Consider the following 16,297-nt stretch of genomic DNA (forward strand, 5'->3'; position numbering starts at 1 on the left):
CCACTTTGTTGGCCGCTCTTGCGAGGGTCAATGAAGAGCAGATGAGACTTTCTGCTGTGCACTATGCGCACTCTGTTATGTGTCGTCGGGATCTCTTCCTGTCACACTCTCAGTTTTCGGATCAGGCGACCAAGGACACTTTGCGTGCCTCACCGGTCTTGGAGGGTTCCCTCTTTGGGCATCTCGTTTTTGATGCCCGAAGACAGGAAATTCAGGCTAACAGGGACCAGCAGTTCTCTGACTTTTCCCTGCACAGCCTTAAGCAGTCCAAGCAGTCTCAGCCTTCTCAGCCGAAGCAGGCTAAGGTTGCTGGCCCTCCCAAACCGGCAGACAAGGGTCGGGGACGTTCCTCTTCTCGGGGCTCGAGAAGACGACCGTCTTCCGGCAGGGGGAGAGGCGGCTCTGGAAGCAAGCCTCACCCCCAATGAAGTGCTCCCGATCTCCCCCCCACCCCGCCCTCCACTCTGGTGATGGCGGGGGGCCCTTCCCGGGCACTTTCCCACTGGCTCGTGTCTGTACAGAGTCAATGGATCGTGGGGGTCGTGAGGTCGGGCTTCCGTCTTCTCTGGAAAGATGGCAAGGCACCTCTGGTCAGGCGTCCGCCGGCGTTCAGGCCTCCCTCCTCGCAGGAAGCCATTTCCGTCCTTCGGTCGGAAATAGACTCCCTGGTGCAGAAGGGCGCAGTGGAGAAAGTCCTCGACCACAGTTCCCCTGGGTTTTACGGACGGCTTTTCGCCGTCCCCAAAGCCTCAGGGGCATGGCGTCCTGTCTTGGACCTGTCGTTCCTCAATACCTTTTTGAGGGAGATAAGGTTCAAGATGGAGACGCCAGCGTCGGTCAGGGACTCTCTCCGCCCGGGAGATTGGGCGACTTCCATCGACCTGACGGATGCATACTTCCATATTCTTATGCATCCAGCCGACCGGAAATGGCTTCGTTTCCGGTGGGCAAGTCAGGTTTACCAGTTTCGCGCCCTTCCTTTTGGCCTGTCTCTCGCCCCTTGGGTCTTCACCATGGTCGTGAGACAGGTCTGCGCGCTGGTGAGGTCGCGGGGTGTCCGGCTACGTGCCTACCTGGACGATTGGCTCATCCTGAGTCAGAGTCAGGCGGGGTGCGAGCAGGATACCCAATCGGTTCTTCGGGAGGCCAACTTGTTTGGCTTCTCGATCAACCGATCAAAGTCGGAGCTGACACCGTGTCAGACGTTCACCTACTTGGGAATGTCTTTCGACACGGTGGCTTGGACTGTTCAGCCCTCTCAGAAGAGGGTGGACAAGCTCCAGGCGTGCATACGCTCCACTTTGCCTCTCCCGAGGGCCTCCCTGCGGACTTTGGCCTCCATCTTAGGGCAGATGGAGTCCATGGCTCTCCTGGTCCCCTTGGGGAGGGTCCACAAACGTCCCTTTCAGCTGGCGCTGAAGCCGTTCGTGGACTCTCCCACGGTGGATTGGAATGCCCTCATCCCTCTCCAGGGATGGTTCCAATCCGCTACCCTTCCGTGGCTGGACACGGAGTGGGTGTGCAGGGGCGTGCCGATAGCCCTTCCTGCCCCAGATTTGGACCTGTTCACGGACGCGTCCTTGATGGGGTGGGGGGCTCACACAGACCAGCTGACTGCGTCAGGTCTGTGGTCGGCAGATCAGAGGATGCAGCACATCAACTTGCTGGAGCTAGAAGCCGTGGCTCTAGCTCTGGACAAGTTCCGGCCCTCCCTTCAGGCCAAGCATGTTCGTCTGTTTACAGACAACACGACAGTGGCAGCTTACATCAACAAGCAGGGAGGGTCGCGGTCTCCGTCGCTTTCGGTCAGGGCCTGCGAGATCCTGATTTGGTGTTCAGAGCATCAAATCAGGCTTTCGGCCAGGTACCTGCCCGGAAGCTTGAACACTCTGGCGGACGCGCTCAGCCGCTCCGACAGAGTGCTTCAAACAGAGTGGACCATCACTCACGGAGCGCTGGATCGTCTCTGGTCTCTTGTGCAGAAACCTCAGGTGGACCTTTTTGCCACCAGGTTCTCGAAGAGACTACCAGTGTTCGTCTCACCATTCCCGGATCCCGAGGCGTGGGAGACGAACGCGATGGACATTTCCTGGTCAGGCCTGGAGGCTTACGCGTTCCCGCCATTCCAGTTACTCACACGAGTTCTCAGGAAGGCGGAGCAGGAGGGCCCGTCCCTCCTGCTGATCGCTCCTCTTTGGCCGTCTCAGCCGTGGTTCCCGGACCTGCTGAGACTCGCCCAGGGCCCTCCCATTCCTCTCGCTCTCACGCGAGGAGAACTGGTACAGCCTCACACCGGCAGCCTCCACGCAGAGCCTCAGATGCTGAATCTTCACGCGTGGAGGTTGTGCGGTCTTCTCTGAGGCGCAAAGGGGCATCAGATCTGACCATGGACCTGGTAGGACGCTCGCACAGAGCATCTACCTCGTCCGTTTATGAGTCACATTGGAGGGCCTGGGTTACCTGGTGTCACGAGCATCGGCTGGATGCTACGGCGCCCCGCACGATGCATGTGGCGAACCATCTTGCTTTCATGTCCTCTCAGGGAGCTTCTGCTGCCTCGTTGAAAGTAAGAAGATCGGCCATCTCGGCGACCCTACGCCAGATAGGTCGCTCTATAGATGTTAGTGGCGTGATCGCTGGAGTCATCAAGGGCGCTTCCCTTGCTGACGTCAAGTCTCGTACGCCCGTTCCTAAGTGGGATCTCTTATTGGTCATGGAGTTTCTGCGTTCAGCGGATTTTGAACCTCTCAGAGATGCCAGTTTTGCGAATCTTACACGCAAGTCCCTTTTCCTTTTGCTGCTAGCATCGGCACGAAGGGGCAGTGAGATCCACGCTCTTTCCGGTAATTCGGACGACATTTCCTTTGAATCAGATGGGTCCGTTACTTTGCGGTTTCGACCTGAGTTTCTTGCGAAAAACCAGGCTCCCGAGCGAGCTTCTCCTTTGGTTCATGTCAGGCCTTTGTCCACTATTCTGGCTCCGAATGATCCAGACTTAGTAAATTGCCCTGTTAGAGCCCTTCGCATCTACCTTGCCCGTGCTCAGTCTCTTAGATCCGCAGCTCAAAAGCTTTTGTTTATTTCTCTCAATACGGAGAGACATAAGGATATTACTAAGACGACTCTGGCCCGGTGGGTGTCGGCGCTCATTAAGCATGCTTACGAGTGGAGCCGCCGCAATGAAGGGGGGACACAGCCTGTCCTTCCTCTGGAATCAGCTCGGGCTCACGAGACGCGAGCTTGGGCCTCCTCCTTGGCCGTGTTACGATCAAGAAGACTGGAGGAGGTGCTCCACACCGCATACTGGCGTTCCGAGGATGTCTTCATGAATTTTTACCTGCGTGACATCTCGGCTCTTCGCCAGGATGGATCTAGAGCTTTGCCTGCCATGGTGGCAGGAGGTCAGCTCTTGACAAGGATTTGAGAGTGAGTTTGAACTTTTTCTTTCCCACCGCCTTGTTGTTTCAATCTGCTACATGTGATTCGGAGTAGGAATATGTAATTTAATCGAAAATTTTATTGTAAATTTTCATTTAATAAATATACCTACCCGAATCACATATCGTAGTCCCTCCCACCTACCCCGCTTATGATTGGGAGATTTTATTCTTCGAGTCGAATGATAGGGGTCACGTGGTCAGTAGCAGTAGTGACGTAGTACGCAGGAGGGGAGGTAACTCCCTGGGTGCGTCGTCATTACCATAGCTACGTTTACACTTTTTTAGTTGGGGTTGCTCCCCTTAGACGGGTAGCCTTTTCAGACCTAGCACTTTAGACTGAGTCAACTGCTACATGTGATTCGGGTAGGTATATTTATTAAATGAAAATTTACAATAAAATTTTCGATTCATGTTTACCTAGAAAACTGTGTACATGCCATCTCAGACAACAAGACAGATTTACAGGCTCTTTATCAGGCATAAGGTTATTTTCGCCAGTGACTGGATTTATGGCATGATTTTGAAAGCTCCAGAGATCCTTCACAATTTCCCCAGATTGCACAATTTGGCATCGTTGATTCAAGAATTTTTTTAGGGGGCCTGGCTGAGGTGCACGAAGCAAAAGCGGGTGCTACTCAAGTGGGTTGGAGCCAGCCGCAGGGTCTGATTGGTTGAAATCACCACAAATGTCAATGTCAACCAACCAGACCCCGCGGCTGGCTCCCACCCACTTGATTGGCACCCACTTTCGCTTCATGCACCTTAGCCCTGGTTTCCAGTTTCTTCTTTTTACATTTAGTCAAGTTTTGACTAAATGTTTTAACATTGAGGCGGAATCGAGACGAGGGTTGTGGTGTATGTGTGTGTGTGTCTGTGCGTGTGTGTGTGTAGAGCGATTCAGAGTAAACTACTGGACCGATCTTTATGAAATTTTACATGAGAGTTCCTGGGTATGATACCCACAGACCTTTTTTTTCATTTTTTGGATAAATGTCTTTGATGACGTCATATCCGGCTTTTTGTAAAAGTTGAGGCGGCACTGTCACACCCTCATTTTTCAATCAAATTGATTGAAATTTTGGCCAAGCAATCTTCGACGAAGGAGTACGACAGGGATGTATACTGTCACCATTCCTATTTCTTCTGGCTATCGACTGGATCATGAAGACCGCAGCAGCGGGCGGGAGAGGTGGGATACAATGGACACTCTTCGATCAACTGGAGGACCTCGACTTTGCGGATGATCTTGCCCTCCTTTCCCACGGCCGTGCCCAAATGCAAGACGGGACTACTCACCTGGAGACAGTGTCGGCCGGTGTGGGACTCAAGATCGGCAAGAGGAAGGCCGAATTGATTGGGACCAACACCACAGCCGACAGTCCGGTGATGATCGGTGGGGAGCCCGTCAGGGAAGTGGAGTCCTTTGTTTGCCTGGGGAGCATCATTGACGGACGGGGAGGCTCGGGCAGGGACGTCAAAGCAATGATTGGGAAAGCACGGGGAGCCTTTGTCATGCTAAAGAAGATCTGGAGTTCCAAGGAGATTAGCCAAAGGACGAAGCTTCGGATCTTCAATTCAAACGTCAAGTCTGTTCTTCTCTATGGGTGTGAGACATGGAGGACAACAGAGACCATGCTGGAAAAGATCCAAATCTTTGTCAACACCTGCTTGAGGCGCATCCTAAACATCAGATGGACGGACAGAGTCCGAAATGAAGACCTTTGGCAGAGAGCTGACCAGAAACCAGCGGCGCAGCAAATTCTCCGGAGGAAATGGGGCTGGATAGGGCACACCCTGAGAAAGCCAGCATCCAGTATCACGAGGCAACCCCTGAAGTGGAATCCACAAGGGAAAAGGAAGAGAGGCCGGCCGCGCAACAGCTGGAGACGAGACACTGAAGCAGAGATCAACAGGCAGGGAAAGACCTGGATCGAAAGGGCAGCCCAGGACCGTGTCGGATGGAGAATTGTCGTCGATGGCCTATGCTCCCCCGGGGGTTCATAATGGCCTAAGTAAGTAAGTAAGTAATCTTCGACGAAGGCCGGACTTCGGTATTGCATTTCAGCATGGAGGCTTACAAATTAATTAATGACTTTGGTCATTACAAATCTGAAAATTGTAATTAAAATTATTTTTTTTATAAAACGATCCAAAATTACTTTTATTTTATTCTTCATCATGTTCTGATTCAAAAAACATATAAATATGTTATATTCGGATTAAAAACAAGCTCTGAAAATTAAAAATATAAAAATTATGATTAAAATTAAATTTCCGAAATCGTTTTAAAAACTATTTCATCTTATTCCTTGTCGGTTCCTGATTCCAAAAACATATAGATATGATATGTTTGGATTAAAAACACGCTCAAAAAGTTCAAACGAAGAGAGGTACAGTCAAGCGTGCTATGAAGCACAGCGCAACCGCTACCGCGCCAAACAGGCTCGTCACTTTCACTGCCTTTTGCACTAGCGGCGGACTACGTTCAGTTTCATTCTGTGAGTTCCACAGCTTCACTAAATCATGCTAAATGTAGTAATTTCACCTTACGCGACTTGTTTTATACATTCATGATCTCACACCTGCTTGATGTATTTATGTACTGATGGCTTGCATGTGTTTCTCTTTGCATTTTGAGCAGGTTGGTGACAGAGTGGGGGTTCTCAGGAAGCCTGACGGAGCGCTTCATTTCTACGTCAATGGTGTCGACCAAGGGATAGCAGCCAGCAATGTGCCAGAAAATGTGTACGGCGTCATCGACCTCTACGGCCAGGCTGCTCAAGCTACCATCATTGATCCTTCAGGTCTGTACTGTCGGCTAGATTTGTGGTGTAGCATACTGCCTTTTCCTTCCAGTTTCTCTGGTAGTCATTTTAGGCGTTTGGTTTTTGTTGTACGTTTCCTACATGTATGTTTCTGTGAGTTGACAGTGCGTGCACTACAGTCAGCATGTCAAGCCTGTTTAACTTGGGTGCTTAAGAAACTGCTTGTTGATGATCTTACGAACTTGCACACTGTAAAGGTAGAAGGCAGGGTAGATTCTTCATCATCTTGGCATTTTCCAGACACATCATCACATTAGATAAGACTGTACACAGATTACACTTTGAAGATGAAAAAAAAAGGCAAGACTCTCTTACTCATTGCTACTTTGAGAAGCATCTCAAATATTACATGAAAATAAGGTAAAATGTGTGTATGAAGACATGTAGCAGAGCTTGTATTATTTTCTTTGTCTTGACAGATCTGCTGAGTTCACCAGAAGACTCCAGTGTGTTCATCGAGACAGACGAGCTCAAGTTTCACTCCATGCACGGCCGTAACGCTGCTGTGATCAACAACGGCTACACGGCCATTCGCACCAATGATGCCGGAGAGTTCAACGATGCTATCGTCATGAGCAGTCGTGGTCTCCGTGACAACGAACTGTTTGAAGTGGCCATTGAAAAGCTGGTGGACAGGTGGTCAGGCTCTCTTGAGGCTGGTGAGTAAAGTCCTGGGATTTATGAGATGGTGTTGTTGTTTTGACGTACAGTGGAACCCCCCTTTTATCACCTTCTTAAGTCTGAGCAAATCAGGTCTTAGAAGGGTAGGGGTCTTAAAATAGGGGTAGACGGGCGCAGTGGCGTGATGGTAAGACGTCGGCCTCCTAATCGGGAGGTCGTGAGTTTGAATCCCGGTCGCTGCCGCCTGGTGGGTTAAGAGTGGAGATTTTTTCGATCTCCCAGGTCAACTTATGTACAGACCTGCTAGTGACTTGAAAGGCGAGTTCCACTGTAGTAATGACTGTGGTTATGTGTGTGTGGTGGACAGGTTTCTCTGTGGCTTTTGTTAACTTTCTGTTTTCTTTCTCTTTCTCACAACCTGCTGCTGTTGTTTGTTTTGTATTCTTTGTTTATTTGTGAAATGTGTTTTACATTGTAGTTTACAATGATTGAATACACTTGATGAAGGTAATACAGAGTACTTTGGATCATTGTTTGATGTGTATTTATATGAGTGCATGTGTTGATGCATAGATTTCGTCTGTGGCACTAAAATAAAGCCATTAAGACTTAGAGAAGGGCTTAATGATTTGTCAGTCAGGGCCATCTTGGGAGCCGGGTAGCTCAGTTGGTAGCGCAATGGACTTGTCATCCTATTATCACAGGTTCCTATCCCGGCCGGGGCGGACACGGGTCAACTTTATGTGCAGACTCAGAGACGGTATCCATGTCCCACCCGTGTCACCACAGTGGCACTTAGACCTGGGTCATTCTGCCATTAGTGTAGGTGGCTGATTACACCTAAACACACACACACACCTGGCTAGCGCAGCTCTTGTTGCTGCTAGCTTTCCATTGGGAGGAAGTGACCCAAAGTTTGTAGCATTAGGATAATAAAGTAACTGAAATTAAATGAAATATACTCAGAACTTATTGCCTACCTACAATGTGACTGACAGTGATGCTTCATTCATATTTTTTTAGCAAAACTGTATGCTGCAGGTGTCACAATGGTGAAGCCTGAAGACATCGACTTTCCCAGCACCATGACAGACATACAGTTTGACACCTGGATGCTCAGGTAAACATCAGATACCTCAATCATAATGTTAATTCAGTTCATTAGCATTTCTTTCCAGCGTACTTTTTTTCTGGTTGCAATGTCATTTTTTAGTTTCTTAGTCTGGCTAAAAATGTAAAGAAAAATTATAAAGTTTTACAGTGCTAATGAGAGAATTCTTTTGGGTCAAGAGGTGATGTGTTACCTAAACTCAAGAGTTCTGTGCTTATTATCAGTAAGCTTTACCATAATTGTTCAAACTGCAGAGAATGTGAGGTTCTCAGTAAACATTTTCAACAGAAAACAAATATTTTCAGCTGTCTGAGCTGGCTTTTCAGTCAAGGACAAGCAAGATTAATTATTTCCAAACTGAGTAGATTTTTGATAATTGTACACAAGTTTGTGTATTTTTTTTAGACTGGACTGTTACGTACTCGTATTGATTATCAAACTGAGCATCACTGTGTTCAACAGTGGAGCAGCAATCATGCAAGACGGAGCCACCATTCACAATGGCTACGCCCTTGACCTTGACACCATCACAATCGGAACGAGGATCGGAATGATGCGATGTTCTGATGGCACGTTGCATTTCTTTCGGGATGGTGTGGATCAGGGAGCGGCATGTACAGACATTCCAGCTGGTACGCTTACTTTCACACTGCCAAAGCTTTTCTGGGATCAGATCATATTTTTCATAAAGCAGGAATGAGAATCTTCCTCCTTTTGGAGAAATTCCTTCATTGAACCTCTTTATACATATGAAAAATCAACACATTAACTTGAGGTTGAAGCTGTAAGCAACACTCCTCTTGTGTAAATCAGCGTTCCTTCTTCCCTTACATCAGGGTTAGAAAAAAAAACATGTTTTAAATTGGATCTGAATTGGATCTGGCAAACCTATTTTCTTCTTTTTGACCATTGTCTATGTCTGATGACAGTGGTATATTTAGTTAATTGGAGTGATTAGTATTAATTTGCATCTTGGATATCCCAACAACAACAAACACAATTTGTTTGAATTCATGGATGAATTTGACAAACACAATTTGTTTGAATTCATGGATGAATTTGACAGAGGTGAAGTCCCTGGGGTTTTGGCAATGGACTGACATGGTACAAAATGCATTTTTAGATATATTTACATTGAATTCGATGTTTATGATACTCATACTGATTGTGGAAGTTTTGAGAAACTAAGGCAGAATTCAATTTTCCTGAGATCTTCAAAAAAGATGTAAACGGTCATATTGCGTCTAGTTATGAGGCTGTTTTCTTGTATTACGATTGTGAATTTTCAAATTTATCACAGTATATATTTTGCATTGTTTCTCCCCTTACCATCCTATTATTTCATTTTGCTTTTGCACCAATTAGTCCTCAGGGAACAGCTCACTGGTGACATTTGGTTATAGGGCATGTAGTTTCCCTGCCGCATCACATTGACCATTCCCTGCATGTATTGTTTGTGACAGGTGTGTACGCTGTGGTGGATCTGTACGGGCTGTGTGCCCAAGTGTCCATCACTGGAGGGTCCGCGGTTCGAGCCCCTGACACACAAGTGGTTGTGACCACAGCAGCAGATACCACAGAGCAGTCGTCTTCTCCTTCTGCAATGAAAACAGGTGAGTTTATTGTGCATAACTTTTATTTGCATGTCAGTCTTTCAGCTGACTTGTTTTAATTAATTTGATGCTGTTTTTGGTGTAAGTTTACCATCTTTGTGAATGTCGTCTGCATTTCTTTGAACGCTTTTTGACTTTCTTTATCATTTTCTAGTTGCTTTTTCCCCAAGACATGTAACTCTGTCTCTCTCTCTGTCTCTCTCTCTGTCTCTCTCTCTGTCTCTCTCTCTCTCTCTCTCTCTCTCTCTCTCTCTCTCTCTCTCTCTCTCTCTCTCTTTCTCTCTCTCTCTCTCTCTTATTAACCTCTCTGCTTCTTCTAATGTCTTTATCACGCTTGGTCTCTCTGTCCCCACATGCCTCTCTCTCTCTCTTTCTCTGCATTGAGAAAGACAGTGAAGCTTCAGCTCTGATAGTGACCGTATGCGTTCTTTCTTGCACACAGGAACCTCTCACAGATTCAGCAGCTGCTGTGGCAAGAACGTCACCTTGAAGAACAACAACTGTACTGCCTCCCGCAGTCAGGGCTTCTCCAAGGGCATTGTCTTCAGCTCAGACCCTCTCAAATATGATGAAGTCTTTGAGGTAAGTTTGCTTATCTGACACTACTTGTCAGTGGCGATTTAAGGTCCCTCCAATGAGAGGCCACCTCCGGGCGGGGATGTAGCTCAGTCGGTAGCGCACTGGATTTGTATCCAGTTGGCCGCTGTCAGCGTGAGTTCGTCCCCACGTTCGGCGAGAGATTTATTTCTCAGAGTCAACTTTGTGTGCAGACTCTCCTCGGTGTCCGAACATCCCCCCGTGTGTACACACAAGTACAAGACCAAGTGCGCACGAAAAAGATCCTGCAATCCATGTCCGAGTTCGGTGGGTTATAGAAACACGAAAATACCCAGCATGCTTCCTCCGAAAACGGCGTATGGCTGCCTAAATGGCGGGGTAAAAAAACGGTCATACACGTAAAATTCCACTCGTGCAAAAAACACGAGTGTACGTGGGAGTTTCAGCCCACAAACGCAGAAGAAGAAGAGACCACCTGACCTCCCAATAATACACACCTTCTGTGGTCCCTTTGTCTATTATGTACCTTTGCACACACACAAAATCACTGATGCAAAAGGCCACCTGCAATGAAGGGACACTTTTCAATCAATCAATCAATCAATGAGGCTTATATCGCTCATATTCCGTGGGTACAGTTCTAGGCGCTCTGCAGTGATGCCGTGTGAGATGAAATTTTATACGGCCAGTAATTGCAGCCATTTCGGCGCATATTTACCTTTCACGGCCTATTATTCCAAGTCACACGGGTATAGGTAGACAATTATTAACTGTGCCTAAGCAATGTTGCCAGGAAAGACCCTTTTGTCAATCGTGGGATCTTTAACGTGCACACCCAATGTAGTGTACACAGGGGGAGAGTTCGGACACCGAAGAGAGTCTGCACACAAAGTTGACTCTGAAATAAATTTCCGCCGAACCTGGGATCGAACTCACGCTGACAGCGGCCAACTGAATACAAATCCAGCGCGCTACCAACTGAGCTATATCCCCGCCCCAGATATTTTGGCTGGTCCTGAGGGTGTCCTTTCATTGCCGGTGCCACTGAATGCAATTGTGTCTACCATAAGTGGCCCACATCTTCTTCTTCTTCTTCAGCGTTCGACGGTTGTGTCCCTCATAACCTTAGGCCTGCTGATCGTATCAACTCGCAGGTTCGGCGCAGGTCTTCCACAGTTGCCCAAAGTTTTGTGTTGGGGGTTGTCCTCTCTGGCCAGGTAGTGGCCCGCATCAATATAAGTTAGCTGCCAGTTTTTAGAAGAATATGATGACTGTAGGCAAGAAACTGCCTGATGTCTTTGGACTGGGTGGCTGAGTGGTAACGCACTTGCGCTCAGAAGCGAGAGGTTGCGAGTTCGACCCTGGGTCAGGGCGTTAGCAATTTTCTCCCCCCTTTCCTAACCTAGGTGGTGGGTTCAAGTGCTAGTCTTTCGGATGAGACGAAAAACCGAGGTCCCTTCGTGTACACTACATTGGGGTGTGCACGTTAAAGATCCCACGATTGACAAAAGGGTCTTTCCTGGCAAAATTGTATAGGCATTGATAAAAATGTCCACCAGAATACCCGTGTGACTTGGAATAATAGGCCGTGAAAAGTAGAATATGCGCCGAAATGGCTGCGATCTGCTGGCCGATGTGAATGCGTGATGTATTGTGTAAAAAAATTCCATCTCACACGGCATAAATAAATCCCTGCGCCTTGAATATGTGCGCGATATAAATTGCATAAAAATAAAAATAAAAAATAGAAATAAATAAATCCCTGCGCTTAGAACTGTACCCACGGAATACGCGCGATATAAGCCTCATATTGATTGATTGATTGATAAAAGTTAGTGTATCGGAATACATTTCATGATATGCCAAACAGAAAGTGTCCCTCAGCAGGCGTGACGGTAACATTGTCCCATCGTGCAGGTGAGAGTGGACCAGATGTCCAGCCATTGGTCAGGTTCGCTGCGCATAGGGTTGAGCACCATGGCCATCTCTGACACCACGTCCCCCAACCAGGTGCCGGCCTCTGCTGACCAGATCACCTGCAAGCCCACCTGGATCGTGTCCGGCTCCAGCGTCCTCAGGTGCGGCAACATCATCAAGGAGAACTACGCTCCGGCTCTGGAGAGACTTCAGGTTGGTGACAACGCCTAAAAACGTTGTATGGCTGCCTTTAATGGCTCAGTAGAAAACACTCCCGCTCTGGAGAGGCTTCAGGTTGGTAACAACTCCTGAAAACGTTGTATGGCTGCCTTTAATGGCTCGGTAGAAAACGGTCCTAGGCGTAAACGTTCACTGGAAATAAATTGTAGCCAACAAACATAGCAGAAGACAGGCGGAGGTTTCAGCTTGGAGAAGCATTTGCTCTTGTTTGGGCTGCATCAAACCTCAACAGTCAATCACTCGGTGATTTATCTAGTTTTTAAATGGCTTTTATTTTATTTAATTTTTTTATTTTTCATTTTTTTATTTTTTTTAAGAATGTTTTATTTATGTTTTACATGTTCATGAAATTTACATTATAATAAAGGGAAAAGAACTCTTTAAATTTTCAATGGTAATTGTTGCTGGGGAAAATGAGCGCAGATTTTCTTGTTGATGAATTTGCTTCATTTTAAATAATCAATGTCTTGATTAATGTGATTAATTATACAACAGGTGGGGGCACGAGTGGGAATTCGGAGATGTACTGATGGCACTATGCACTTGTGCCTGAATGGGGAGGATCTCGGCATTGCCGCTTCCAACATTCCAAAGGTATTGCCTAGCGCGTGTGTGTGCAAGTGCATGTGCTAGTGTTTTTGAGTCACTTGAGAAAAAGTGACTCTATGTAATCGGTCAGTGTTAGTCTGTCCGGCCGGCCGTAGACACCACCTTAACGTTGGACTTTTCTCGGAAACTATCAAAGCGATCGGGCTCATATTTTGTTTAGTCGTGACCTCCAATGACCTCTACACTTTAACGATGGTTTCGTTGACCTTTGACCTTTTTCAAGGTCACAGGTCAGCGTCAAAGGAAAAATTAGACATTTTATATCTTTTCTCGGAAACTATCAAAGCGATCGGGCTCATATTTTGTTTAGTCGTGACCTCCAATGACCTCTACACTTTAACGATGGTTTCGTTGACCTTTGACCTTTTTCAAGGTCACAGGTCAGCGTCAAAGGAAAAATTAGACATTTTATATCTTTGACAAAGTTCATCGGATGTGATTGAAACTTTGTAGGATTATTCTTTACATCAAAGTATTTACATCTGTAGACTTTTACGAACGTTATCAGAAAAACAAGGGAGATAACTAGCCTTTTCTGTTCGGCAACACAACTTAACGTTGGGCTTTTCTCGGAAACTATAAAAGTGACCGGGCTCAAATTTTATGTGAACGTGACTCATTGTGTTGTGAATAGCAATTTCTTCCTGTCCATCTGATGCCTCATATAATATTCAGAACTGCGAAAGTGACTCGATCGAGCGTTTGCTCTTCTTGTTGTGAGCGTGTTTGTGTGCGTGTGTATGTGTGTGCATGCAGGTGTGTGTGGGTGTGTGTGCGTGTCTGTGTGTGAATATTCCACAAGAGAGTGTGTTTGGCAAACTGTACCAAAAATGAAATTTGCTACATATTGGTTTTAAAAACATTCTTTTTGACGTCTTCAAATTGTTTACACTTGCAGAGATTAAGTATTTGACTGCTTTTAAGATGTCTGGGACAAATATATGAAGATTAGCACTATATCAGCCTTTCTTTGGAAGCACAGCCAGACACTGGAGGCAAAAACAGATTAAAAACATGTCCTTCTTTGTCATGTGCAGAATGTGTTTGCTGTGGTGGATTTGTACGGGGAGGTTGAAGCTGTGACAATCAGCAGCAGCGCTCTGGTTGAGTCTTTCACATCTCTTCTTTCACTGGCTGACGATATGATTATGTCAGACAGAATTGTACAGGTAAGCATGAACTCATATGAATCATTAAAGGACTGAGCTATAGCGAACATGACATGAGTTTATCAGTTAGATAGATGTTCAGGAATCAAACTCATTTTGCTATGATGCTTGTGTAATTTGTGATCTTGTCATGCGAGTCTACTACATTTTCCAGTTTATTGTTTAGTCTATGTAAGTGGAGTGGCTGTGGGGCATGGTTTATTGCTACAAAGGGACGGTTTGTTTTTGGGTCTTAACCCCCGGTATGCAAATCTGGTAATTTGTTCTGCTTTTCACTTTTTTGTTATTGTCTCCTGTTTCTTAATATTATTGTCTATATGATGTGATTGTCCAAGAGAAAAATAATATCTGTTGTTTTGTGAAAGGATCAGCAAAGCTTGTGCTTGTCTCAGTCTCAACAGTACAGTTCAGCCTTGTGGTGTGTTTGCATGTATGGCCCGTCTGCTTTACACTGTCAACCTTTCTCTCCCAGGATCAGGACCAAGATGAAGACACATCGCTGTCGTCGGGACTGTGTTTCCATGGAAACCATGGAAAGAACATCATGCTTAGCGACGGCCAGCGAACAGCGAGACGCACGGCCAGTTACAACCAAGGGGTGGTTGTGTCCAGTCTGCCTCTTCCTCGCAACAAGCTGTTAGAGGTAAGGAGATTGCTGTGTCAAACGGAAAGTTCAGATCATAACTGTCATACAGTGGGACCCCTTTTTTGGTTAATAAGTCCAGTTTTTAATTTGGCGTGAATATTCAAATGGAAGTAAATTTACAGAGAGGGTATGAAGGAACAATCTGTAAAATGAAGGTCCTAATAATGGGAAAAGTCCTAAATCAGGGGTGGTGGTTTTATTGTGTGTTTTTTCTATTTCTTCCTCATTCCTTTTACCTTAGGCCAAAAAAAAAAAAGGTCTGTTTCCGGTAACATAGGCCAAAAAAATAGGGTCGGTAGGTCGGGATTTTTTGTTTTTTTTTCTCCCAAAAACCATATTTTTACGTTATTTTGCAAAAAAAACAAAAGATTTTTTTTTTTTTTTTTCCCAAATGCCAAAAAAAAGTCTAGGGTCGCGCGAAAAAAATAGGGTCGGTCGGGTTACCGTAAACAGACTTTTTTTTTTTTTGCCTTATGCTTATAGTCCCGTTCTTCTTGTTATATTATCTCATATTAATGCTACTCTCAATCCAGTTTACATGCATTGTGAAAGTTTTACATGTCCTAAAAAACCCAGTTCTGTTTGTAATTCTGCCATTTACATCAATGTGCTGTTCTTCCTCTGTGCCAGGTTCAAGTGGAGAAACAAGACCCTCAGTGGAGCGGCTCACTTCAAGTAGGGGTGATAGGTTTTCCTCCCGACAGACTCAGTTTCCCCGGTACAGCCACCGCTATTAAAAAGTCGGCCATCGTTGTCCAGGGGCAGTCAGTTTTCGTATGTGGGACCAAGGTGAGTTGTTTCAAATTACTACTGCTGGGATGTCAGTTTGGTGTCGGCAGTTTGCAAAATGCCAAAACTTTTTTAAATCGCTAAAACCTTTGCCATCATTTCAGCAAATTTGCCCAAACCATTTGCATAGGGAGATAAAGGTGTCACAAAGGACTGCCTTATAGTTTGGAAAACTTCAGATGAATCTGTGGCCATTTCGGCAAATTTGCGGCTGATGAAAGTAAATCCTAGCAATATCCCTGCTACTGTGACATGCAAGAGTTGGTCTTGTGGATATTATTATGGATGCAAGCCAACACAGCATGTACACGGTTCTTCAAAGATATCATGTGACTGCCAGTGTTATATATATAGAAAATGTAGGGTAGAATATATGACATATGGGTCAATATCATCAAGGGTCGTGCAAGGGTTGCAAAATTGTGTGCAAACATCTTCACATCTGCTTTATCTAAATAATCTTCATACCTGTCAAGTCCTACGCATTCTGCGTAATTCTTACGGATTTTCGGTGTTTTTTGGGTCCTACGTCGTATACCTCAAACCATACGCATTTTCAGCATTTAAAAAAAAAAAAAAAAAAAAAAAAAAAAAAAATTTGTTTTTTTTTTTTTTTTTGCTGGCATGGACTGCCGTTCATTCATTTCTGAGGAGGAGCTTGCACCAGCCACACAACAGAAGTTCTGGCATGATGTGCGCCAGTTCTACATGGCCTGTGTGAGGAAAATGTTGAATAAATTTCCATTTGGCAGTGAAACC

The 16,297-nt window shown here is 45.9% G+C and overlaps 1 protein-coding gene across 7 annotated transcripts in view; it reads left to right on the top strand.

Moving 5' to 3' along the window:
- The window catches only part of LOC138978312 (neuralized-like protein 4), a 37,379-nt gene that overhangs the window by 9,196 nt on the left and 11,886 nt on the right, over positions 1–16,297 (top strand). For 3 of the 7 annotated variants that reach the window (XM_070351008.1, XM_070351012.1, XM_070351010.1), the window contains exons 9-19: positions 6,079–6,244; positions 6,685–6,924; positions 7,910–8,006; positions 8,460–8,629; positions 9,461–9,610; positions 10,053–10,192; positions 12,086–12,298; positions 12,821–12,919; positions 13,972–14,103; positions 14,576–14,746; positions 15,380–15,538. In XM_070351008.1, coding sequence (XP_070207109.1) covers positions 6,079–6,244; positions 6,685–6,924; positions 7,910–8,006; positions 8,460–8,629; positions 9,461–9,610; positions 10,053–10,192; positions 12,086–12,298; positions 12,821–12,919; positions 13,972–14,103; positions 14,576–14,746; positions 15,380–15,538 — 1,737 coding nt within the window. The remainder of the gene's footprint in view (positions 1–6,078; positions 6,245–6,684; positions 6,925–7,909; positions 8,007–8,459; positions 8,630–9,460; positions 9,611–10,052; positions 10,193–12,085; positions 12,299–12,820; positions 12,920–13,971; positions 14,104–14,575; positions 14,747–15,379; positions 15,539–16,297) is intronic. The other 4 variants (XM_070351014.1, XM_070351015.1, XM_070351013.1 and 1 more) reach the window with 3 other exon arrangements.

This window comes from Littorina saxatilis, linkage group LG10 (assembly GCF_037325665.1).
Source record: "Littorina saxatilis isolate snail1 linkage group LG10, US_GU_Lsax_2.0, whole genome shotgun sequence".
NCBI lineage: Eukaryota > Metazoa > Mollusca > Gastropoda > Littorinimorpha > Littorinidae > Littorina > Littorina saxatilis.